This window comes from Anarhichas minor, unplaced genomic scaffold (genome assembly GCF_050575085.1).
Source record: "Anarhichas minor isolate MPS153535 unplaced genomic scaffold, ASM5057508v1 ptg000045l, whole genome shotgun sequence".
Lineage (NCBI taxonomy): Eukaryota > Metazoa > Chordata > Actinopteri > Perciformes > Anarhichadidae > Anarhichas > Anarhichas minor.
The window spans coordinates 10,002,088-10,025,405 of record NW_027466491.1 but is presented as its reverse complement, the minus strand read 5'-3'; the positions used below and the strand labels follow the sequence as shown (position 1 = coordinate 10,025,405).

The window sequence follows — 23,318 nt, the reverse complement described above, 5'->3', positions numbered from 1 at the left end:
ACACACACACACACACACACAGTTACCTCAGCAACCGGTGTGTTGCCGTCGATGGAGGAAAATCCGACACCAATCATCACCACACCAGACACCTGCAGAGACGTAATGGAGTCGGATTAAACTGCTGTAGCTGAGTGTTTGTTGGGAGGAGGAAGTCTTTAACAGCAGCAACATTCCTGTGAAACTGTTGTGTTTCCCCCGAGAGACGCTCATCAGCCGTCCGTCTCACAGTCAACAGAAGAAACATCAGAATGTTCCTCACTTTAACGTTTCCAGACTCCAGCAGCAGCTTTCCTAAATATTCTCACTGAATCATTTTCTTGCAACAAGACCTCATCTGAACTGAATGTGTTTTTGCAGCTACTGTACTTTAGTTTCAAGTTATTTGTCGTCATAGCACAACAATTTCAGAGATAAATAGAATAATATAAATTAATTATATATATATATATATATATATATATATATATATATATATATATATATAACAAACTATAGCATTTAACACAAACAAGCTGTTTTTCAAACCTTTTTCCCAGAGAAGGAGTTCATATTTAGATACTAATCTAATCAACAACACAGGAGTCAAAACAGGAAGCAGAAAAACAGCCACACCACAATAGAATACTTTAAGTATTTCTGTGTTACTAAGATGAAACATATTAGAAGTTTTTAATAATATTTCATTTTGAATATTTTATTATTATTGTGAAAAGAAATGACTGCAATTGTAGGTGCTTTACAGGGGAAATATAATATAGAAATGATACAAGAGAAATATTGAAAACGATGAAACATCTTAAATAAAGTAATTACCACAAAACATTTTATTTACAAGCAAAGATAAAGAGCTAGGTTTGAAGATTGCATAACTTTCTGCACAAATATTTAAAAAAGCATCTAAAAACATTCTCAGTCAGTCAGTGTGAGTTATCAGACACAGTCACATAAAGCGGTGCATCATCAGTGTAGCATCATCACAGTCACATAAAGCGGTGCATCATCAGTGTAGCATCATCACATCATCTAACGGGGCCCTGAACCCGATCCTTGAGGAGCCCCAAAAGTTATTTTAGAGCGTTTAAAGAAACTATTTAGACAATAAAGTCCAGAAACATGAAAGAAAACCCAGTTTAAGAAACAGCTTCAGAGAAAGAAAAATAAAATCATATTATTGGATTTAGACAATCAACACGTGAAGATTTCACTTAAAAATGGACGATTAGAGACTGTATTTGATACATCTGATAAACCGAGCAGCTCAGTTGAATGCTGTTACATACAAATACTATTAATACTATGAATCCATGGCAATAGAAAGTTAAATAATTAACATGTAAAGTAAATATAAAATTTTTTTTTAAGAACTAAATTTATTTTCCTTTTCCGATCAAACTCCAAACCACTCGTCATCATCACACGTCATCGTTCATAACCAAACACTAACATGCAGTTAGCGGTTAGCGGTTAGCTTACCAGAAGCAGCACAGTGACACAGATGGCGAGTCCTCGTAAGTAACTCCTCCAGCGAGCCATGACTGTCGTCTGAGAGAGTCGAGCTAAAATAGAAACGGAGTAGAGACCAGAGCAGACTGTGTGTGTGTGTGTGTGAGAGAGAGAGAGAGAGAGATTGATGTTGTTTAAAGCTCAGGAGTGTTTTGCTGCAGAACGAAGAACATGACCAAGTTTGGAAGATCAGCTGGAGGGAAGACGAGAGAGAGGAGAGGGGAGAAAAGGAGAGGAGAAGAGAGGAAACAGGAGAGGAAATGAGGGTGAAGGAGGAAACAAGAAAGGAAAAGAAATGAGAGAGGAGAGGAGGAAAGGAGAGGGGAAATGAGGAGAGGAGAGGTTACTCCAGGTTACAGTTATATCTAATTAGGAAAGGAAGGAGGAAAGATTGGACGTGAGAAAAGAGAGACAAGAAAGTGAAAGTATGATGAAGATGAAAGAAGGAATAAGTGCAGCTGAGGAGTGAAGAAGAAGAACGTCTTTAATATAATAGTTTATGAAAGTTATGTATAAATAAACAGAATGCTTTACGGAACAGAAACAAGTTGAAGTCCGACGTCCATTTTTCATTCGGCAGCAGACTCAACAAAGACGCCTCCTCATGAACTGCTCACTCCAGCTTCTACTGGTCTCCCTGTTATGCTTAGACAACGTCTGATCAGGCCGTATAGAAGTCTATGAGAAGATGACTCTACTTCTCTCTTGATTTATTACCTCAGTAAACATTGTAAACATGAGTTTATGGTCTCAATCTCTAGTTTCAAGTCTTCTTCAATACAGCATGATGTTCATTTAGTACATTATGGTCCATTTAGAGTCAAACAGACCATAAAGCAGGGGATGCTTTAGGGCGGGGCTACACGGTGATTGACAGGTCTCTACCAGAGACGTATACGGCGTCTCTACGTCACTCCTCCTCAGTCCAGATATGGTCACTTCTGTTCATCAAAAAAGATGCAACAAAGCCCTGTTGCTTATGGAAAAACGACAATATATATTTAGGAATTTAGCGTCCCAAAAAAGGCCCAAAGATATAGATATCTACGGCCGTATTTGTTGGCTTTTAGCCTTTTAAAAACATTTTCACTGATAAAGACTGTTCACTCTCCCGTGTGAACCTTTTTTAATATAATGCAGTGAAGCATAAAGACAGCAAGAGAGAAGGACACTCGTGTCCAGTTGTAGAGTGCACCGCAGCGGATGAAATGCTAGATTGACATCATATATGTCATATTGTTATTCCATACATTTATATTTTATACATGTAAAAAGTCGTGCCAGTAGAGCCTGTTGAACAGATAAAATAAAATAGAACAGAAAGGAATTCAGTAGAGTCATTAAGCTCAGCGCTGTGTTGACTTAAGACTAAAAATAACTGAAAGGGACAGACGGACTCTGTGTGTGTGTGTGTCTGTGTGTGTGTGTGTGTGTGTGTGTGTGTCTGTGTGTGTGTGTGTCTGTGTGTGTGTGTGTGTGTGTGTGTGTGTCTGTGTGTGTGTGTGCGTGTGTTCCTGCTCTCAGCTGGTTTCTCAACAGACACTCGGTGTGTTTCCATAACGTATAAATATCCTTACATAGTGATAATGATGATAAACACTTCAGCTGCTCACCGCGGTCACGTGCGATGGAACATTTTCATCCATCACTCTCCATCGCACCCAGCGAGCTCATCCACTTTCTGCAGAACTTGTTCTATGAGAATGTTTTTCATCTACTGGTGTGTAGTTAACATTGCAGCCTCCAGAGGGTGCTATTAGGACTTTATACTGTGGTGTCATAAAAATAGCATAACAAATTACAGTATTGTATGCCATAAAATCATAGAAATTCATAGTATACGGCATAAATGTTTCATTCTGGAAAGTCTGTCAAGATGTATGTTTAAGTGTCTGCAGTGCAGTGAATTCCAAAGAAATTTCATTATATAGTATCTCGAAAAATGTCATGCTAGTGTCCAAAAAAGTAAATGTATGTGTACAAAAAAGTCAAAGACGTCATAGTATAGCATGTCGAAAAAAGTCGTAGTATAGCATGTCGAAAAAAGTCGTAGTATAGCATGTCGAAAAAAGTCGTAGTATTGCATGTCGGAAAAAGTCGTAGTATAGCATGTCGAAAAAAGTCGTAGTATAGCATGTCGAAAAAAGTCGTAGTATAGCATGTCGGAAAAAGTCGTAGTATAGCATGTCGAAAAAAGTCGTAGTATAGCATGTCGAAAAAAGTCGTAGTATAGCATGTCGGAAAAAGTCGTAGTATAGCATGTCTAAAAAAGTCGTAGTATAGCATGTCGAAAAAAGTCGTAGTATTGCATGTCGGAAAAAGTCGTAGTATAGCATGTCGAAAAAAGTTGTATAGCATGTCGAAAAAAGTCGTAGTATCGTATTTCAAAAAAGTCGTAGTATATGTCGTAAGATGTCATAACAGTATGTCTAAAATGTCTAAAAATTCATAGTATAGTGTGTCATAAAAAAGCTGGCACTCCTGTTGGTTTCTCCAAATTGGTCAAAAGTCGTATGTAGAAAAAACGTAATAAGTCATAGTATATGTTGAAAAAACCCTCTTGGTATAGCTTGTCAGTATGTCATAGTTTAGAATGTCGGAAGCATCTCTTTAACCACTTGAATCACTATCAATTATCTATTTTTTGTCCACAGCTGAAACTTCACCTGTAGTGTACATCTCACCTGACCTGTAGTGCACTCGACCTCTGACCTCGTCTCGTTACAGCGTGTGTGTGTGTGTGTGTGTGTGGGGGGGGGGGGGGGGGGGGGGGTAAACAGACAGCAGCAGGTTTCCAGAGGTATTACTGTTTTTATTTCAGAGTGTCTGAGAGAAAAGGCACTAAACCAAACCGGGAGAGTGACATTGACTTTGAATAAGAGAGAGAGAGAGAGAGAGAGCGAGAGAGAGAGAGAGAGAGAATCAGGTTTAAATTAACATATATATATAAAGTTTAGACAACACCAGGCATACAAACACACTCAACATCCCCACACAGCGAACTATCTACACATGTCCTGATTGATTAAATACAGCAGGCTGAAAAACACCAGGAGCCCCCCCCCCGCAAATATATTTAGTCAAAGTGTCTAAAAGATGTCGTGTTTAACAGCAGAAAATGTAAATGTAGTGTTTTTATTTTTGACTTTAAGTCTCCTTCATCAAAACCCCGACAACAACATAACTCTTAAAGGAATTATAAATACTGTTTTACTTCATACAGAGACAAACTTTACAATGTTGAAAATACATTTGTTTAAGCTCCGTTCAGACGGGACTGACTCCACAGAGGGAGGAGGGGAGACATCCACCGTGTGCTCGTTTGTAACTGAACTCAGGTTTGAGATATTTAGGATTTGGTCTATGACTGAGACGTTTGATGTTTGTAATTATAAAGTCATGACCCGCTAATGTTAACCCCCCCCCGCCTCCCTTGGAGACATGGATCCGGCCTGAACGGGGTTTTACAGTAACGTTTGTACTCGTGATCTGCTGATTATCTTTGCATCAAACTTCTTTACATTTCACACACTGCCTTCAACATAAATTAAATAAAAGCTTATACTTGGTTTCACCAGAAGTGATTGTTTGGTCATCATTTTATTGTAATATGTTTGAGATTCAGCTTCGAGTTTTAAAACTTGAATACAGATAATAACACATAAACGGAGCAGCCGTTCCACTGTTAGCAAACAATATTCAACTCGAACTAGTTCAGGTTGTTCAATTAGTGTTGTGGAAATAAAATTGTAATTTCCAGTGAATTTCAGAGAAAAAGTCTATTTGAAAATAAATTGATGATTTCAAGCGTCAGTATTTATCGAGGTAAAGTAGAAATTTCACAATAAAATAAAATCTTGAAAATAAAGTTTTAGTTCGAGAGATAGATCGTAGACGTACGAGTATAAAGTTGCAAATTAAATTAAATTTGTAATTATTAAAAAACAAAATTTGAGTCATTTATTTATTTAATCATTTATATTCTTATATTTATAATTGTAATAATACATTAATATTTAATCCTTCAAAAATCGACTTAACTCTTGAAATACATTTTCTTGTAAAATTACAACTTTATTCTCGATTTTTAATTTATTTCTCATCAGATTTTGACTCATACTTGTACATTTTGTGTATTTATGATTTTATGATCTTGCCACTACGACCTGTATTTATATTCTCCAATTCTCCATCTTGTGTCCAGAACTTGTCTTTATTTGTGATTGAGGAATCTGAACAACTTATTTTTGTCAAACTGTTAAACTCTGATTTAACGATTGAATGTTTTTGTATATTTATTTTCAGAGGGAAAGAAATTTTAAAAAAGCTGAAAGCTCCTCAGACGGGTTGAAATGCAGACATATTTAAACGTTTAACTCCTCTTTTCATGCCACTTGTCTTCATATATTGGAGTGTTACATGTACATAAAGTAAATATCATATTTTGGACAGAAACCCACCAAAGACAACAGACCACTGACGTCACAGTCTTTTATCGTGGTCGTTGAAAACAACCAAACGTCGGGAGGAGGGACCAGGGGGAGGGGGAGGGTGAGGGCGGGGCTTCCGGGGCGTGGTCTGCTGTGATTGGAGGGCGGGGCCGTCCGTCGGTCACAGCTGGTCTTTGTAGTAGCCGAGCTTGGCGAAGGACATTTCCCTGCGGAGCTGCATCACCTCCCAGAACATCTGCTCCGCTGCAAACACAGCAGAGAGCAACACCACCGGGTCACATGGTTTCTTCAGTTAACTAACCAAGTTCATTTACTGGAGTACTCCAGTATTTCCATTTTCTGCTACTCTGTTTCCTGTGTGTGTGTGTGTGTCTCACCATCCTGCTGTTTGACCAGCCCTTGGTAGATGTAGCGAATGTAGGTGAAGAAATTGCACACTGCTGTGATCTAAGAGAAAAGACAAAGAGACAGAAACACCGTCCCAACGTCTTTGAGTCGAACAGAACTGAGAACAAACTTCTGAAGATGTTCTTTTTTGTTATAGGAAACCCTGTTTGTGTTTGAGTCGGTACTCACTTTATATCGACAGTACGGAGACACGTAGTAATAGTTGGACGAGTCTCCAAACTTGATTCTGTGCTTACAGGTTTTGGTCTGACCGCTCAGCGCACATTTCCTATCAGAGAGAGACACAAAGAGACAAAGACACGGAGTTATTTGTGGGTTTTGATGTCAACGTGAGGAAGAACTGAACAAAAACTGGGACTCGGAGGAAGCAAGGAAAGGAAGTAAAGAGAGAGGGACGGCTGTTAAACTTCATTAAAGGTTTGTCTCATTGGGATCGCTGTGATAAACCCGAACAGAAGGATGTTTATGAGTCAGAAGGTGTTTGTTAGGAGGAGCAACTGAGGAGAGATTCAAAGGTGCTGATGAGAGAGAGAGAGTCAGACTCACGTGACGAGCTCGTCCTTTCGCCCACTAGAGGAGGAAATTGAGGGAAGATGGAGAGATGACGATGAAAGAGTGAGAGCTCGATGAAGAGGAGGAAGAGTTTTTACATTTATGTGTGTGTGTGTGTGTGCGCAGGCTCACTTTGGTCCTCCACACTCCACCGCCGAGGCTTTGACCACAGGCAGCGGCTGGAAGCCGACCGGCTCCACACTGAGCGTGTTCTGCTCCACGGCTTCCAAGATGGCCGATCCGAGCTGAGGGAAGGGAGAAGACGATGAAGGACGGCTTTAAAGGACAGGTTCACAACTTTTCTAGTTTGTCTAAAAACTATAGTCAGGTTGTTGTATTTATGTGTTCATTGATTTTAAAACGTCCTTTCCGACACTAGATCTTTGTCTCTGTGGTCGCGTACCTCACACTTGTTGAAGGTGAGGCAGGGGTAGATGTCCTCACGGTAAACTCTCTCCAGGAAGCAGCAGCCGCGGTCGAGCGTCGGCTCCTCCTTCCACGCCTTGAAGTCGCTGAACAGCTGACTGTCCACCTACACGTCCGACAACACAGGTTACCGTCACACAGTAACGCTTGAAATCGAGGCCACGGAGAGAACAACATGACAGCAGTTATTATGTGGTGCTACCTCCCGACACTCCCGTACGATGGGCTGCGTGGCCGACGGGTCGGGCTGCGTCCCCAGCATGGCGGAGGAGGTGCTCTTGTTCCTGCTGTGGCCCTTCCTGAAGGGGGTCTTCACGCCTCCTCCCGAAGAGGGGAGCTCGCCCAGCGGGGAGGTGGGGGAGGAGAGCACCAGCGTCTTCAGGGCCTGGACCTCCGCCTGGAGGACGTCGATCTGAAGCGCAGGAGGAAAAACTGTTTTTTTGCTACTTTACGACTCTTTGACTCAAATCCCGATCCCGTCGCCCTCTATTTAGTCCTATTTAACGTTAAACAGGAGCTCGGTCGACATGAACGTTTGTAGTGAGCGAGTGTTCCGTGTCGTCACCTTCCCCAGAGCTTCTTTCAGTTGTTTTTCAGCGTTCGCCTGTTTGACGTTTGCTTCTCTGACCATCTTGTGGGCCTCCTGTAAAAGAACACACACAAATGATTTGATATTTTTTCCATATTTTCATCACTGGCGATGTAAGTGTTGGGATTTACTTCATAGTGAAGCAGCATCTACACAAGATCGGTGACGTTTAAAGCAACAATTTACTAACATAAATATCAGAAAAACAAAGTAAATTAACTGTTTTGCTGCATAGATGTAAACAGGCTGCAGAAAACACACACACACACACACACACACACACACACACACACACACACACACACACACACAGATAAGAGTCCCAGCACCTTCTATGAGAAAAAGGCCAAAGAACGAGGAGGAGGAACGACAAGAAGAAAAGGAAAAAACATGTGAAGGCCAGCCGGCCAGCCGCAATATCTTAGAGCGCAAAGTAACGCCATCAAATTCTCCCATATACAGTTAGAACCTGGGTCAGAGCCCAAGATAGCAGCTAACGTGCTAACAGCTAACGTGCTAACAGCGTTTTGTGAAGTCTCATAAACGTCCTCACTTGAGTCGGTTGGTTCTGAAGACTACAAGTTTGCTACTAACGAGCTTAACACACCTGAATATCTCACTGGACTGGTGTGTGGTCACGTTGCATTGTGGGTAATGTAGGCTCCAGGAAAAAGAACGTGCGGAATAAGAAAAAGAAAATATCTCAACTGCATCGATTTTGATCCTTTTTAAACCTTTTAAACTCTTTCTAGTGATTCATTAACAAACGTACGGAGAGCTGAAACAAAGCTTTCTCTCTCGTAGTCGTTTCTATTTTAATCTCTTGATGGAGGATGAAGAAAAACAACCTGAGACGTCGTAAACCTCACAACACCTCCGTTTCACATCTCTGCTGCCGAAGAATACAGAGCAACCAATCCCATGAGAATCGTCTTCATATATTTAGTTTTTTTGTCCGGTTTCAGTCTGGCCGCTGCCTCAGGAAGGAAACAGGAAACGGGAAGCAGAGGAGACGGACAGACGGACGGAGGAGGAGGAGAGGGATGACCGACCTGGAAGAGACTGGCGGTGAGCTCCTCCAGCTCCTGTCCGAGCTGGTCTCTGACTTTAGACAACCTCTCACACTCCTCATCCTTCAACAGCAGCTCCTTCCACACACACACACACACACACACACACACACACACACACACACACACACACACACACACACACACACACACACACACACACACACACACACACACACACACACACACACACAAACAAACAGAAAACAACACAAAAAATACAACCGCCAAATGAAAACACATGAAGGTGAAATCATAGCATGGCAACAAACAAAGATGAAGAAAATTAAAATTTGTGAAATATGTTTGAGGACCCCTTTTTAAAACAAATATACAAAAACAAAATAAATGCATTTCAAAATTAAAAATATGAGAGTGTGGAGAGATGAAGTGAAGTCCTACACACACACGCTCGCACTTGATTTAGTGTGTGTGTGTGTGTGTGTGTGTGTGTCCTACCCTCTGGGCCTTGGCCAGCTCCTCCTTCAGCCTCTCGTTTCCTTTCTCTCGGACCTCCATCACCGACGGGCTGCGCAGCCGTGACAGGCTGTCGCTCAACGCGCTGCACTCCTCCCCTTCCTCTGCAGACAGGAAGCTGCCCTCGGCGGACTCCGCCTCCTGGCCGGGCACACTGGCAGGACAAGGGGACCATTACGAAGGCCTTCTTGACGTTTCATTTTTGGTTAATCACTTAACCACCACAGATCTGTTTGGGTGTTTTCTTTACCTTCCATTGTGGCTCTGCCGTGGCGTGGAGTAAACCGGCTGCGTGGGGAGCTGGTCGGCCCGCAGGGAGGTGGGACGGCCAGCGGGGGGCGCTCCCAGAGAGTGGGTGCGGTAGAGCGAGGTGGGCGGGGCGCTGTGACGGGCGGGGGTGCGTTGCTCCGCTTGGTTCTGCAGGAACGACGCAGAAGGGAAACAAATGTCGGATTAATCACCTTTATATGAATCTTAAGTGTGTGAGGCAGCTTCGAGTTCAGCCCAAAGACGGAGAACACGCTCGTCTCGCTTTGTGAAACAGGGTCCAGGTCCTGTCAATCAAGCCTGTTGACATCCCAAAATATGCTGTCTAGCTAAGTGGACCTACCTGAAGGTCCGGTGTGGTGGGTGAGGCCAAGTTCACCTCATGGAACCCCTCCAGATTTTCTGCTTTGCTCTGACCGCTGCTGCAGGCCATAGCAGCTGCTCTCAGACATCATACATTCTGCAGACACACACACACACGCACACACACACACACACACACACACACACACACACAGTTAGTGATGCTGTAAAGTGTTTATCTATTATTATTTAAATGGACCATAATGTACTAAATGAACATCATGCTGTATTGAAGAAGACTTGAAACTAGAGACTGAGACCATAAACTCATGTTTACAATGTTTACTGAGGTAATAAATCAAGAGAGAAGTAGAGTCATTTTCTCATAGACTTCTATACAACCAGAGGAGTCGCCCCCTGCTGGTCAGTTGAGAGAATGCGTGTAATCCATCAACACATACAGTGTATATTAGAAGCAGCATCAGCAGTCGGTGAAAGCTGAGATCAGTGATGATGTTAAGTGTGGAGGTGTGAGTTGTACCATAGTGATGCTGTGGAGGATCGATGGAGGCTCTCAGACAGACAGGAAGAACTGCAGGTGAACGAGTGACTCAGCAAACACACAGACAGGTAGAGACTGTCCTTAACCTGAGAGAGAGAGAGAGAGAGAGAGAGACTATTGTCATACCAGAGATCCTCCTTCATCTTCATCACGATGTTCTTGACATAATCTCTATGACACCTTGTTCCTGGTTGTCCTACCTTTTGTTTTTACCTTCGTCAGCACACCGGTCTCACCTGCTCAGCATGGTGTGTGTGTCTGTGTATTAAGTGTGTGTGTGTGTGTCCTCTCACTGGCCATCATCATGTGTAATACATCCTGGATGTGTGTGTGTGTGTGTATTAAGTGTGTGAAGCGTGTGTCTGTTTATATGTATTAAGTGTGTGCGTGTGTGTATTAAGTCTGTGTGTGTTAAGTAGGTGTGTCCCCCACTGAGCATATATATATATATATATATATATATATATATATATATATATATATATATATATATATATATATATATATATATATATATATATATATATATATATATATATATAAGACAAATAAAGTGTGTGAGTCACTGAGTGTATTTAAAGTCCAGCTGGAGAACATGTTTGTGTTGCTTGTTTAACATCAGTATCAGTATGTCACAGTCACACCTTCTTCTGTCATGAAAGAGTTTAATAAATATCTTCATAACCTGATGATGGTTTGAGATTAATTCCTCACAATTAACATTTAGTGGCATCATCGTTTCTCTGGTGCGTTCAAGGACAATCTGAGACTTTGTGAGTTGGCACAGCAGAACAGCAATGTCCAGGATGTGTTACACATGACGATGGACAGTGAGAGGACACACACACACACACACACACACACACACAGGTGAAACCCTAACCCGCCTCAAACCAACCAATCCCTCCTCTCGGCCCCTCTGCCCGGTAACCCGACCCGATGAGGGATTCTGGGTAATGATCCGGTTACTGTGGTAAAGGCTCAACCCGTAAGTTTAAAGGGTTAACAACGCAGTTATTATAGATAATAAATCATCAACTAGTAAAAAAAAAACACACACCAATAATCATGAAAGTATTTGTTTTTATTTATTATAAATATTATTTGTATTTATTATAAATGATTTTATATTGTTTATTTTGATTATTTTATACACTGCTGGGGGGTTTAATCTGTCATATTACATCATCATTTATCACTTAATGTATAATTTAAATATATCATAAAAACTGCAAACTTATCAAATAAATGTAGTTAAAGTAAAAAGTACAACAGTAGAGGAGTAGAAGTATAAAGTAGCATAAAATGGAAATACCCAAGTACAATTTTGAGGTACTTGTACTTTATTCGGTACTTTGGTAAATGTACTTTGGGGACTTTCCACTACTAGTCGCTTCCTTAATAAATACACATTTCTACTGTTGTATATGTTTACATGTTTACATCATCTGTAATGAGGATCAATGAATTTATTTGTTATTTATTTATTTTTCTTATATTTGAGCTGCATTGTTGATTTATTAAATTGCTTTTGGGGTCTCACGATGCAGTGATGGAGCAATGGAGAAAGATATAACTTGCATTTTTACAAATGCAGGTTATAAAAACACACTAAATGTGTATTTTGGCAAAACAGTGTGCAAAACGTGTGCAACAAACAGTATAACTGAGTTTAATGAGACACACAGCTTCTCTGTTCATTCACGTGGAGGAAGCCGGGTAATAATGTTATCAGCGTGCTAACGAGCTGAAGTTTAACCTCGAGTTGAATTGCTCATATGTATGGAAGCCCATTTATGCCAGCAATAAATAAATAAAAATCACCCAAAAAAAATAAAGAAATTAACATTACAAATATATATTTTTTATTTACAAAAATAATATAAATAATAATGTTTTTTTATTATTACTTTTTTTTACTTTTTTCCGACAGCAAAAAAAACAACTAATTATTTAAATTTGTTTTGCTGCCCGAAATGGGCTTCCATACATATGACTCAAAAGGCTGCGTCTTAAAGCACCTGTTTCAGGTCGCAGTGACGGCTAGCATTGGGCTAGCAGTGACGGCTAGCTAGCATGTATTATATGCTAGCAAGCGGGCTAAACATGCTACTTTAACACGGGGAGACGGCGGCAAAAATAAATAAAAAAGCTAACGTGTGTCATCGGAGACTGCACGCATGAAAGATGCATGAAACATCTTCACTGTGTGTGTGTGTGTGTGTGTGTGTGTGTGTGTGAGAGCGTCGGTTGCATTGCTATGTCGAGCTAACGAAGCATTAGCATCAGATTAGCTAATAATGTTATCAAAGCCCTCGCTTCCATTATCGGACAACGCTCAAACACTTGGCCACACGGCTAGCTAATTCCACTAATATGACTCGGGTGAAAAAAAGGCATGTATTGTAAATTAATCTGACTTTAATAACAGAAAATATGCTAAAGACGAGTGTGTGGTGGCTTGGTTGGGAGAAATAGTGCGACAGACGGCACTGTGTCCGATAATGGGCGCATTGAATTTACGCTAATGGTGCATTTGCATGTAGCTAAATTAAGCTAGCTTCAATGCGCCTATTATCGGACACAGAGCCGTCTAAGGACATTAGCAACACTAACACGTTATATTTAAACACGTCATAGGTGCGGACTCACCGGACGCCTGTGAGGTTACAGCAACCGGTCCGGTGTGGGTCTTGCTCCCCGGTAACGTGTAAGATGCAACCGGACAAACAAACGGGCGCACCGGAGCGGTTGTTGACGCAGACCGGAGCAGGTTACTCCAACGGACTGTGGTGCGTTTAGGGACGACTGGGAAACCAGAACATCGTCATCGGGTTATTTTTTATGCGTGGGATATAAAATAAATGTATCAAAACAAGTATTATAAATAAGGAATACTAATAAAACAGTAATAATAATAAAAATAATAATATAATACTATAATAGAGTCATAATAAAGCTAAATTTGTTTGTAATTTTCCATATAATTTCCTGAAAGGATAGCTGGATTATCTGTGTTTTATGGTCAGATATGAGCTCACCTCTCAAGATAACAGATTCCGTATCAATTGTTACTCATTAACAACTTAAACATGTCTTTCCACATAGTTCTCTTCAGGAGTGGTTATTGGTTCTGTGGAAATTGCGCTGGGATCAATATTAGTAAAACGACCAGAAAGAGACTCGACATGACCAGAAAGAGACTCAAAACGACCTTAAAAAGATCTCGTATCCATATGTTTTACTATAGAATTCACCACAACCTGAACTCAGTGTGAAGGAGTGAGCGGCCAGGCTGCAGCCAGCAGGGGGCGCTCCAAACAAACAAATCACGAGAGTGAAGTCACCTCAGTCACAATGAGTTTTTAATTCATTATCAGGTAATTAAGTACATTCTTTGTACTCTACATATATGTATTATATTTATTGTACGTGTGCTTTATCTCAAGATAACTTGTCTTTGTTATCAGATTTTCTTTTCTTTATTAAACTGAAGATGTTATTTTGCTGATTAAACAATTTTCTTGTGACTTAATCGTTGCTGGAAGAAGTATTCAGATCCTGTAATAAAATAGCAATACCTAAATGTAAAAATACTTACCTATAACTATTTTACTACAGAAGTATTTTCAGCAAAATATACTCAAAGTATCAAAAGTAAAAGTACTTGTATGCAACAGAATGACAACCAGTGTTGTGGAAAGAAAAAAAAAATCTCCTCGATTCCAATAAAAAGAGCAAAACATGGTGACGCTTTAATGTCCCACTGCTCCTGAACACATCCTAGTGAAACTCTGAGGTGGATGTGTGAGATAACTTTCCACTGTGTCACTGCAGTCAACTCCCAACACTTGTTCACACACCTGAATGAAAACACACACACACGCACACACACACTCACACACACCCTCCTGACGGCAGTGGGTGGAGTTTCCTGGAGGTTTTAAAGCGCTGCGTAATGTGCCGACGTGGTGTCATTACGCACGCGGAGCTCACCGAGCGCACAACGCATTTGGACTTTTCAAGATTAAAGTCTTCTTCTACGAAGTGTTCGGAGATACACGTCGATGCTGACTCTCTGAAGAACCCGGTTATTGGTTTATGATGACAGATCTGTGCAGTGGTTCGGTAAGTCATTATGAATTTATATTTTTGTTTCCATTATGGATAATTCATTTCAACTAACAGAAGGTATTGTACTTCTAATAATAATAATGATTGTATATAGATAGATAGATATAATGTAATATAGTCAAATTACAGCTAAATATGTGGATGGCCTGTTTGTTTTCTTTGCCAATATGAGCTTTATTATTGCAGATTCATTTGTTCCAAAGTGCACAGCTAATATACCACATTCACATCATTTTGTGCAGCTAAAAAATAAATATTTAATAAACACTGGGTTAAAATAAAAAGCTCTGGTGCTGCTAGCTTTTAGTTTGATGACCCAATAGAGAAATAACAATACAAATATACAAATGTTTATACTATTATAGGTCAAAATAATATTAATATCGGGTTAGAAAATCCAAACGTAACACAAACTTGGTTACAGTTACTTCCGACCTCAACAAGGAGCTCTTTCTTTGTTATTTCTTCTTCTGAGGTTTTTATCAGAGCAGCATCAAAGAGGAATGTGTTGTCTAAACAAAGACTGGTTTCGGCTTCAGGAGCCTGTTTTGCATCTTCCTGTTCCAGGTTAACTGGTCCATCGGGTGTGTCTCTCTGCTGGGATGCTGAGTGGTACTGCAATGATTTCTACTGGAGTATTTCCAGTATTATTCTGATATAATAAATAGTATAGTTGGAGTTTCTTGTCACAAAGTTTCAAAGTTATCAGATCCACCAAAGAGACCTTTCCCCTCATTTAAAATCATTTAAAGTGAATATAAACTTGTGCATAAGAACTTAGTTTTTTCTTACGTTAATCACCTCACGACCCCTCCGATTTATCTGGTGACCCTTTGGAGGGGCCCGACCCCTACGTTGAGAACCCCCGGACTAAACCGTAAACAAAGTAGTTAAAACTAACTCATCCTCGAGCTGCTACAGGGGAAAATAATGAGTACTTTTACTTTGGTACAGATTTTTAATGCAGGGCTTCTGCTTGTAATAGAGTATTTTTACAGTTTTATATACTTTTACTTAAATAAACGATCTGAATACTTCTTCTTTTGGTCATTATAAGTAAACAGCTCCCTATATTATGCTCTGACGTTGATTGACCTCACCGTGATCTCTCTGTGTCTCCAGACTCGTTGAAAAGAAGATTAGATGATTCTTCAGAGCGAGACTAGATGTGATTCTGGTTTTGTCCTCGTGCCGTCCAGGGAACACCGGACCCTCTGTGAGATGTCCTGATGACCTCTGACCCTCGCACCATGGACGCCCGTCTGCAAGGAAACCCTCAGCTCCACCACAGGGTCAACGGAGGAGGTGGTCGAAGCTCCAGGCCAGGCGTAAGTATCTGAAAACCACTGAAGTTAGAAGTTAATCAACACTTTACTAGACGTTTGTCTCATTTTAGAGGGTAAAACATCTTCCATATACGTAGATTATTGCACTTTTACATCCTTTGAGCTCTGGAACAAATGCCTGCAGGTGGATTTTGTTACTTTTGGATAGAGCCAGGATCGCTGCCTGTTTCCCTGTTTCCAGTCTTTATGCTAAGCTAACCAGCTGCTGGCTGCAGCTCCATACTCGTACAGACATGAAAGTGGTGTCAAGAAAGAAAATAAGAGTAGCTACTTTCCAAAATGTTGAAGTATTCCTTCAACTAAATAACATGAACAACCTCACCCTGCTTGCAGTTGTTATGCTAAGCTAACCAGCTGCAGGCTTTCTACTGAGCGTATAGACATGAGAGTGGTATCATTTTAACTTATGTTACTTTCAGAAAGAAAGCGAAAAAGAAGCTACTTCCAAAATGTAGAGTATTCCTTTTACAAAATAATTAGCTAATAAGTGGAAAGAATAACCTCATTTTTTATGCTAAGCTAAGCTAAGCTAATCAGCCTACTTAAAGCACAGAAATGAGAGCGGTGTCAAATTTCGTATCCAACTCTCAGAGAGAAAGTGCATAAGAGTACTTCATAAAATACTGAAGTATTCCTTCAACTAAATATTTTATTAATAAGCAGAAAGAACAACCTGACCCTGTTTTAATTTATGCTAAGCTAAGCTAACTGGCTGCTGGCTGTTCGAGAGTGATATTAAGCAATATTTTCATCTAAGCAAATGAGTGTATTTCCCAAAACATCAAACTATTATAAGTTTGTTTTCGATAATTGCCAACTAGAATAAATACAGCTGATTTATTTGTCATCACTGGGGACACAGGTGTGTATAATTACACCCTCGTGCTCTGTTTACTGGAGCATAGAGTAGTCTTGTCCTATTGTCAGTAAACACACATTCAGCGTATCAGGTGAACAGCTGATTATTCAAACTGTACTTCGCGCTGACTGAGGCCCTGTGTCGTTTTAACACAATGCACAGGGTCATCACAGACGCTGAGAAATAACACCTGCTTAACAACTTAATCCCTTCGCATGCCTTCGGGGGATGACATTCATTATCAACACAACAAGAACCGGTTGAGCTGCAGTTTTTATAGGTTCCCGAGCTTCTTCGCGACAATATACCGGCTGAAACCAGCAGATCGGTGTGTTTATCTCTTATTGGTTTCAGTTGGGTGTTGCTGCAGGTGTGTGTGTGTGTGTGTGTGTGTGTGTGTGTACGTGCAAAGCAAAAGCATGGCCTCGTAATGTCAGCAACAAACCCTGTTTGCCGTGTCGAGGTCATCCCCTTGAAATAGCTGAAAATAAGCAGCTTCCTTCGGTCTGGTGGCTGTGTAATTACAGTAAAACATTTTGTCGTCAAACTCTCTGTTGCTCATTTGTCACTCGACTAGTACTAGTACTAGTACTAGTACTAAGTGCTGAATGTTTGGTTCAGTTTTGGGAAGTACTCTTAGTCTCTTTCTCTCTGAGAGTTCAGATTAGAAGAGGATTGAAACCTCTTTCATCTATTTGCAGTAAATATGAAGCTACAGAAAGCTAGATAGCTTAGCTTAGCATAAAGCCTAAAGGTCACCAATAAGACACGTTTGTTAAATACCTACAAAAATGTAAGTGTAAAACTTCTCACTGTTTTTAATCAGTGAATGGCGTTATAGGCGGTAAAAAGCTCCAGAAAAAAGGCTATAAAGTGGAGCTTGAGTTGAGATTATTTAGTTTAACTGCTGTTGGGAACATTAGATTTATACAAAACAATAAGTATTTGAAAAGATTTGTCTGCAAATACTTGCTCTCGTAAGTTTTAAATGTAATATAATACTTTTCTTTGTGGCTCAGTCCTTCCACCTCTACTTAGTTTGACATTGTTACAGGGGATTATTCCCCACGGCCATGTGGTTTGGTTTAAATATGTGGACTCGATCTTTATCAGGACTGAAAAACAGACCTCAAAGGGAAGCAGCAAAATCAATAGTCACTGCGTGTTGTTACGTGGATATCCCTTTGAGTTATTCTTTGGTTTCAAACCTGTGCTGAGCTGGACAGGTTACAGTGGAGGTGAAGCAGAGATGGCGAGAGGCGAGAAGAGAGGGGCGTTTGAGCTAAAGTCAGGGTCGGAAAGTAGTTTGGAGGGTTGGGATGCAGGAACAAACAGACCTGTGTTCAGTCTGTACACATGACTACTGTATGAGAGCGGATGGTTTAGCAACATGGGGTTCAATATTTTCTTTTCTTCAGCACAAAAAATTACAGAACAAATATAATCCAGTGGAAAAAAGTCTCGTTCCTTATTTTTAACCTTTTCAAACAACTGCCCAGTTTAGAAAACCCAGAATAACTTCATCCAAAGAAGCAACTTTATTAAATCTTGCCCTCTAAATATTATTTTGTCAATAACAATTCTAAAAAGAAGTTGTTTTGATTTCTTGGTATCTATGGGGATTCATAAAGAGCTTGAAATAACCTCAGACAATCACAACATGTCAACTAATTTCCTTCTTCCTATTTGGCCTCGACAGGAAGATGATGCTCTGCAGTACCTGAGCCGGGAGGAGCAAGAGTGCCTCAAGTTCTTCGAGAAGACCATCGACTCGTTGGACGAGAGCCTGGAGCCAGTCGACGGAGCCCCAACCTCGAATCCCACCGTGTCCTCCCTCTTGGCCAGACATCCCGGTCCTAAAGACCAGGATATTATATACCTGGTCCGCCCAGAACCGGAACTGGTGCAGACCAAAGAGCGAATATTCAATCCCAGCAATCCAGGTAGCGTGCAGCAGTTTGTTCTTGTAGCCAGGAATACAATTATAGTGTATTGTGTTTAGTCATTGGTTTGGTTGTAGTCTTTCTCAGATTTTCACTTTGCAATTTGTTCCTCCTAGATTTTCAGAGTATGATGCAGAACCCTGAAAGCCACTTCGAGATGAAGCCAAGGCAAAATGCGATGGACAGCTTGCCTTCAGAGTACAACCCTCCACTACCAAGCGGCAGCTATGGGTCAACAGACAACCACTCCTCCTACCATCCTCCAGGCTGCATCCCCACCCCGGTCCTGATTGCCCAGCAGATAGCAGATAACCGGGGAGGTGGAACTAACTTGCATTCCTCCTCATTCCGCCGTAGTCACAACCAGGAGTCCGACAAGCCACAGAGCCCAGTCGGTGATCTTCATCTTAAACATGGACCTCCTAAGCCGTCCCGCTTCCCTGCTAACATCAGCGTGACCCACAGCAACAAGGAGCACCAGAACCAGTCGCCGGGTAATGTGAACATCTACAACAGACGGGCGCAGATGCTGGCAAACCTATCGGGAACGTCAAACCCTCTGGTGCAAGAGGATCCTCAGCCGGCCGTGGAGCCGACGGCACGAAATATTCCCACTCGCAGCATTTCCTTCAAGGACCCCTCACCAGACAAATCCAGGATGGAGGCCCTGTCTAAGCTGCGCCTGAACAGGAACCGAGCCATGTCCGAGGAAATGTCGCTCCTCGCCGCCCCTAGCAGCACTTTTCCGAATCCTCAGACACATGCAGAAACCAGCGGCAAACCAATGGAGGCCAGTGCTCCCCCAACAACAGACACCACCATGAAATTGCCAGAAGCCAATGTTACGACGCCGCGTCCGAGTCAGAGTCCTGTTGACAGAAAACCAGAGATTCTGCGGTCAGATTCTCTCAAGAGGTTTGACGATAGAAACCACCAACTGAGCAGCTGCTATCCATCACCTCCTTTGGATAACATCTCGTCTTTCCCCCCTCCGCCTGAAGTCACCTCGCTGGAATTTAACAGCTACGGGGGGAAATCCATCAATGTGAACCCTTCTGTCTCAACCAGGAGCGAATCTACAACTCCATCTAGCCATGAACCCAAAGTCCTGCCAACTGCGCTGGCTAACCCCAGCGAGTTCAACCCCTATGGAGGAAAGACCAAAGTCATGACCCCTGCTCCTGTAGCCATGACCAGGAACGACCTTCCCGACATCCTCAGCGCCCATATCAACAAGGGTCAAACCTTGCCCGCCAAATCAGAGCCGCTGCCCATCGAGCTTAACAGTTATGGAGGAAAGAGCCGAACCTTCAACCCCACCACCGGGTTGAATCGCCCTTCAGACACCCCGGCAAGGAGTTTCAAAGCTCCAGTACCGGCCCCAAGACCTCCTCGGCACTCCTACCACGGCGACGTTACCCCCCAGAAACCAGCGCCGCGAGCCTTTTCTCCTGAACGCCGGCGGAGATCCACCTCCATGTTTCGTCCCCAAGGCATCACCGTGCAGTTTTCCGGACGGGGGGCGATGGACGAACCGCGCAGGGAGGCGTTGAGGAAACTGGGACTGCTTAAAGAGTCTTGATGAACTCTCTGGGGAATCGAGTCTCCAATCCCGTCGAGCCTGAATCTCTGGTGTGTTGGTGGAGGTTGGAATGCTAGAAGGTTGGAATGCTAGAAGTTTCCCCATGTATCTCTGAGTGTGAGGTGTGGTTGGAGAGAAACCTACTCTTACAAAGGAATGGAGACAGATCCAACGATAGACCTGCACAGCCAGTTCTCACTTCCGACAAACCATTGTGACACGGTGCAGCTGTTGCTGTTTCAATGACTATAGTTTGGACAGATAAACTGCTTTATGTTGCCTCCGATCCAAGACATTATTATACCTCGACAGAAGACATTTTGGGAGCAAACCGATGTAAAGAGAAGCATCATCTTCCTGCAGGAATCCCCGTTGTTTGACACAAGGCTGATTGTGAATAGCCACATTCTTTTTAAAACTGGGTCCCATTTCCTAAAAACTTCTTCAAGAAAAAGGACTGGAAACATTTTATATTTTGTTACTGTAAGACCCAAACTCCTAATTCCTATAAAAGATGTAAAAATTTTTAAAACACAAATTTATGTTTTTAGCTGCAAGAAGATACTTATAGCTGCAACTTAAACCGCAGCTAATTATGGACAAGAGTAATTAGATCAACAAAAAAAGAAAGCAATAAATTGTTAAATTATAGAGTATTTTAGCTGCAAATTTGATTTTAAATCCTTTAAAAAACCCAAATCGTTTGAAAATACTCTGAAAAGAGCTCCCGATGTTTGTTTCTGGATCCAGTTTAAGTTATATTATTTGTTTTACGGTGTCACTTTCCTTCCAGAAGCTAACAGCAGAGTGAAATTAATGTTTGTGAAGTTACTCTGGAGCCTTATTTTTAAAATTATTTCTATGTTTTATTTACCGACTTTTGGGCATTTTAGTCAGCGGTGAGTTTGTGTGTGCGAGTTGTTTTTTCTGTCAGCACTTTGGGGAAAGAACAAAGTTGAAGGCACTTTTCTTGGGTGCAATTTTATTACTTCTGAAAACGACTAAAACTATGTAGTAAAGAGCAGAAAGGTTGTTATCTTACTATGGAATCGAATATTAACAAGAAAATCACACAAAGTGTTCTGGAAGCTGATTCCTCCATTGACGTCCTGGGATAACAATGCTGCAGGAGTCACGCTGCAAAGAGCTTTCTAGCTGTAAAGCTGGACGATATTGTTACTCAAACCTCCCACACCAAACCACAGACTGTGGATTGGCTTTGTGGGCAGGACTTCTACTTTTTTTTTTTTTTTTTTTACTACGCAGAGGGAATACTTTGAAAGTGCTCTTTAGGGATGGGCGAGCACATGGCATTGTACAAAAACACAAGCACTAAAAACCACAGAGTCTAGAAATACATCCTGGATTACTTATGTGTTTTTATTCCTGTTGAGCTGTTGTTGAATACTTTGGGACATTTTGCAAAGTGTGTTATTTAACTGTTGTACCAGTGTGTGTGTGTGTGTGTGTTTACTGACTCCGGCCTCTGTAGTTCACCTACAGCAACTTTTGAAGTATATTTTGTTCCCACGAAGAAGTATCGAGGTACTTTTCCTGTGTGAATATTTTTTTTTTCGTTTCGAGACTCCGGTTCTCTGTAGTTCAGCTACAGTCATTTTGAAGTATCTAATGGTGCATACATAGAGTATACAGAAACGTACTTTATTAGGAAATGTTTTGTGCAAAGTGTACAAATGTGCACATAACAGGGATTTAAAAAGTGTGTGCGTATGTGGTGAATGGGAAGATCATGTGAGCGTTGCTGCTACGGTACAACACCCTGGTATACTGTCTGACTTATATGTCCATATTATAAACTGTATATACTCTGCTTTATATATATCATGTTGAAATTGTTGTCATCAATCATTAAACAGAATAATAGTGACTTCTTTTCTAATGTTGTTTTTTAATTAACTCTGGAATGTAAAAGCTGGTGCTGTTCAATGATTGGCCACATCTGTGGAATATTTCACCTGAGTGGAAATTTACAGGATGTTTTAAAGGTGATGAGGAGGCGTTTTGGGCGACTTTCTTAAAGGGGCACGACACTGATTTTACACATAAAGATCCGTTTACTTTTGGCAAGTAAATGTAAACAGTTCCTAAAATGTGTTCCTTCTCTTTGAAAGGAAAAAGGTCGACATTTTGAGAAATATGCTTGATCGCTTTCTAGCAGATCTCGGTTAGCTTAGCTTAGCATAAAGGCTGGAAACGGGGGGAAACTGCTAGCATGGCTGAGACCAAATGTAACAAAATCGACCTTCCAGCACCTCTAAAGCTCGCTACTATTTCTCTGTTTTACAAATGTTTATGTGCCGGATTATTTTTTGGCGCAGACCAGTAACTTCCTGGTTGCCTGGCAGGAAATACTCCAGCGATGTTGTAAAAACCAAGAAAAGATCGTAAAATACTTAGTTAAATTTGGTAAAAGATCGTCTTTTGGGTTAAAATAACTACTGAATTGCCGTTACGTGATAAATAAACATTGACTTCTCGTTTCACACAAGGAACAAACAAAAGGTCTCCTGGCTGTTTCTTGGACACAGCCGCCATGTGTAGGTCTTTCTACTTCCTCGTTCATGATTACGCTGATGACATAGATAGCGACCTAACAGACCTTTATCTAAATGAAAATCCTCGAGGTTGTTACTAAAACGCTTAAATTAAAGCTTCAACACTCTCTCTCTCTGCAGGGAAATTACTGGTCTTGGCCAAGAAATAGTAGCTTCATATTTAATAAAACAAACCTGAGAGCAGTGTCAATATTCTCCTCCAACTCTCCGCCAGAGAGAGAACATATTTACATAAAATGTCTGCTTTAACAGAAAGCCTGTGTTACA

The 23,318-nt window shown here is 41.2% G+C and overlaps 2 protein-coding genes across 4 annotated transcripts; one reads left to right on the top strand and one right to left on the bottom strand.

Moving 5' to 3' along the window:
* Positions 1-4,297: 4,297 nt before the first annotated feature.
* On the bottom strand, positions 4,298-13,418 carry rab3ip (RAB3A interacting protein (rabin3)). 3 transcript variants are annotated; one of them, XM_076111533.1, is made up of 14 exons: positions 13,264-13,418; positions 10,591-10,697; positions 10,090-10,206; positions 9,730-9,896; positions 9,462-9,633; positions 8,985-9,080; positions 7,909-7,986; positions 7,546-7,755; positions 7,321-7,449; positions 7,050-7,162; positions 6,912-6,935; positions 6,534-6,633; positions 6,335-6,404; positions 4,298-6,200 (listed from the first exon to the last, which is right to left on the bottom strand). In XM_076111533.1, the coding sequence occupies exons 3-14, from the start codon at positions 10,177-10,179 to the stop codon at positions 6,118-6,120; spliced, it is 1,332 nt and encodes a 443-aa protein (XP_075967648.1). In that variant the 5' UTR covers positions 10,180-10,206; positions 10,591-10,697; positions 13,264-13,418; the 3' UTR covers positions 4,298-6,117. The 3 variants fall into 3 exon arrangements, with proteins under 3 accessions (XP_075967648.1, XP_075967649.1, XP_075967650.1); XM_076111534.1 differs by lacking the exon at positions 6,912-6,935; XM_076111535.1 differs by lacking the exon at positions 8,985-9,080.
* A 2,467-nt stretch (positions 13,419-15,885) lies between these two features.
* Positions 15,886-22,353, top strand: proser2 (proline and serine rich 2). Its single transcript, XM_076111311.1, has 3 exons — positions 15,886-16,073; positions 18,650-18,893; positions 19,010-22,353. The coding sequence occupies exons 1-3, from the start codon at positions 15,975-15,977 to the stop codon at positions 20,473-20,475; spliced, it is 1,809 nt and encodes a 602-aa protein (XP_075967426.1). The 5' UTR covers positions 15,886-15,974; the 3' UTR covers positions 20,476-22,353.
* The last annotated feature ends 965 nt before the right edge of the window (positions 22,354-23,318 follow it).

Coding starts and splice junctions, on each gene's coding strand:
- rab3ip (XM_076111533.1), bottom strand. CDS start 10,179: ATGGCCTGCAGCAGCGGTCAGAGCAAAGCAGAAAATCTGGAGGGGTTC. Junction 9,897..10,089: donor CCACCACACCGGACCTTCAG/GTAGGTCCACTT, acceptor TCGTTCCTGCAG/AACCAAGCGGAGCAACGCAC. Junction 6,405..6,533: donor CTCCGTACTGTCGATATAAA/GTGAGTACCGAC, acceptor CTTTTCTCTTAG/ATCACAGCAGTGTGCAATTT.
- proser2 (XM_076111311.1), top strand. CDS start 15,975: ATGACCTCTGACCCTCGCACCATGGACGCCCGTCTGCAAGGAAACCCT. Junction 16,074..18,649: donor GTCGAAGCTCCAGGCCAGGC/GTAAGTATCTGA, acceptor TGGCCTCGACAG/GAAGATGATGCTCTGCAGTA. Junction 18,894..19,009: donor ATTCAATCCCAGCAATCCAG/GTAGCGTGCAGC, acceptor TGTTCCTCCTAG/ATTTTCAGAGTATGATGCAG.